The sequence below is a fragment of the Echinops telfairi genome, unplaced genomic scaffold (assembly GCF_000313985.2).
Source record: "Echinops telfairi isolate 266 unplaced genomic scaffold, ASM31398v2 ScPeMD7_6080;HRSCAF=6971, whole genome shotgun sequence".
Classification (NCBI taxonomy): Eukaryota; Metazoa; Chordata; class Mammalia; order Afrosoricida; family Tenrecidae; genus Echinops; species Echinops telfairi.
Window position 1 is genome coordinate 648,761 of NW_022109980.1, and position 2,106 is coordinate 650,866.

Below are 2,106 nucleotides of genomic sequence, written 5' to 3' on the forward strand. Positions count from 1 at the left end.
CATCGTCCTCAAGGCCTGGTGGGCCAGGATGTGCTCCATTCTCTCCTCCTCCCTCTTCATCTGTTGTGTGCTCCGATCAGATATGTCCCTCTCAAAGGTAGAGGTTTGAGTGAAGCATAAAGGGTAAGTTCTTATAGTAAACTCCTCCCTCTTCCAACCCTTACACAATTGTATCTTGTTAGATCATCTGATCTAACATCTGATGCTGTTCTAATTTAATAATCAGAGTAGCACTTAAAGAACACTCATTGTTGTCAGGCATGTATATTGTATATGTAGGAACACAATGAATTTTTACCACAACCATATGCTGTTATTATCCCCATTTTACAGATGAGGAAACAGAAGCACAGATTGATATTATGGTTTTGCTGTTTATATCAGTTGTCATCTAGTTGATGCAGACTTGTGGCAAACCCCAAACAAGCAGAGTAGAACTGTTATCCATGGTATTTCCATGGCTGAGCTCTTTCAGAAGCAGATATTCAAGCCTCTCTCCCGAGGTACCTCTACGTAAATTTGAACTATCAAGTTGACCTTGTAACCATTTGTGCCACCCAGGGACTCGTTTGCTCTCTAAGTTGGTGTTAGGTACTGCCATAAATCGAACTCTGCTCCCCCAAAATGTGTTAGCTGCCTAGGCCATGATTCTCAAGTTTGGCAGTGATGCATGGATATAATGTCACAGTTAAGTAATGATCCCCTATGGTGTTATCTGGTGTGATAGGCCAATAATTGTAAGAGGATTAAGGAGAGGATGCAAAACCATTTGTCTGTCATTTTGTCAGACTTTGGTGGCTTGTGTGTTGCTGTGATGCAGAAGCTATGTCACTAGTATTTCAAATGCCAACAGAGTCACCCAAAGTGAACTGGTTTCAATGGAGCTTGCAGACCAAGAACAGACTATGGAAAAGGACTAGGATCCCCACTTGGAGGAAATAGCTTCTGAAAACCTTATACATAGCATCAAAGCATTGTCAGATACTTAAAACCTCAGGAAAATTAGCAGCAGAACATGGTTAGATATAGTGCCAGAAGATGAACCCCTCCGCTGGAAAGGCACTCAAAATATGACTGAGGCAGAGCTGCCTTCTCAAAGTGGAGCCTACCATGGTGATATGAATGGGGTAAGACCTATGAGAGTGGAGCTTTCAGGATCTTCATTTGCTGGTGGGGCCCAACTCAAACGGAGAAGAAACAGCTGCAACTATCAATTTATAATGGGAATGTGGAGCTTTTCCGCCCGCTCTCCCCTTCCCCGAGTGCTGCTCCGGCCGCATCGTGCTCGCTCAGAGCTCTGGGCTCCTACTAAGCTAGCGCCGCCGCTGTCTCCCTTTAGCCGCCATCATGATCATCTACCGGGACCTCATCAGCCCTGATGAGATGTTCTCCGACATCTACAAGATCCGGGAGATCGCAGACGGGCTGTGTCTGGAAGTGGAGGGGAAGATGGTCCGTAGGACCGAAGGTAACATGGATGACTCCCTCATTGGTGGTAACGCCTCAGCTGAAGGCCCCGATGGCGATGCAGCAGAAAGAGCCGTGGTCACAGGTGTTGATATTGTCATGAACCATCACTTGCAGGAAACCAGCTTCACAAAAGAAGCCTACAAGAAGTACATCAAAGACTACATGAAATCAATCAAAGGCAAACTTGAAGAACAGAAACCGGAAAGAGTAAAGCCTTTTATGACAGGGGCTGCAGAACAAATCAAGAACATCCTTGCAAATTAAAAAAACTACCAGTTCTTTATTGGTTAGAACATGAATCCAGATGGCACGGTTGCGCTGCTGGACTACCGTGAAGATGGTGTGACCCCATATATGATCTTCTTTAAGGATGGCTTAGAGATGGAGAAATGTTAATGCAGTGGGAAACTCATGACCAATGCCTCTCAAGCTAACCGGCTGCTGTTCATCCACACGACCCCAGGACTTAGACAAACGGAACTGATGTCATCGTGAGCTCTCATTTACTTTTGACCTTGATCTATTTGGAGCGGAGGCTTTTTTTTTTTTAAGGAAAAAAAAAACGTCGTGTAGGTTGTCTAAAAATAAAATGCATTTAAACTAAAAAAAATTAATGGGAATGTGGAATGTATGAAA

General features: G+C 44.2%; 1 protein-coding gene across 1 annotated transcript; it reads left to right on the forward strand.

Annotated features, from left to right (window-relative positions):
• The first annotated feature begins 1,323 nt into the window (after nucleotides 1–1,323).
• On the forward strand, nucleotides 1,324–1,868 carry LOC101660815 (translationally-controlled tumor protein-like). Its single transcript, XM_045295876.1, is given in 1 exon segment — nucleotides 1,324–1,868. A coding segment is annotated over 1 exon segment (519 nt). The 5' UTR covers nucleotides 1,324–1,347; the 3' UTR covers nucleotides 1,867–1,868.
• Nucleotides 1,869–2,106: the final 238 nt, after the last annotated feature.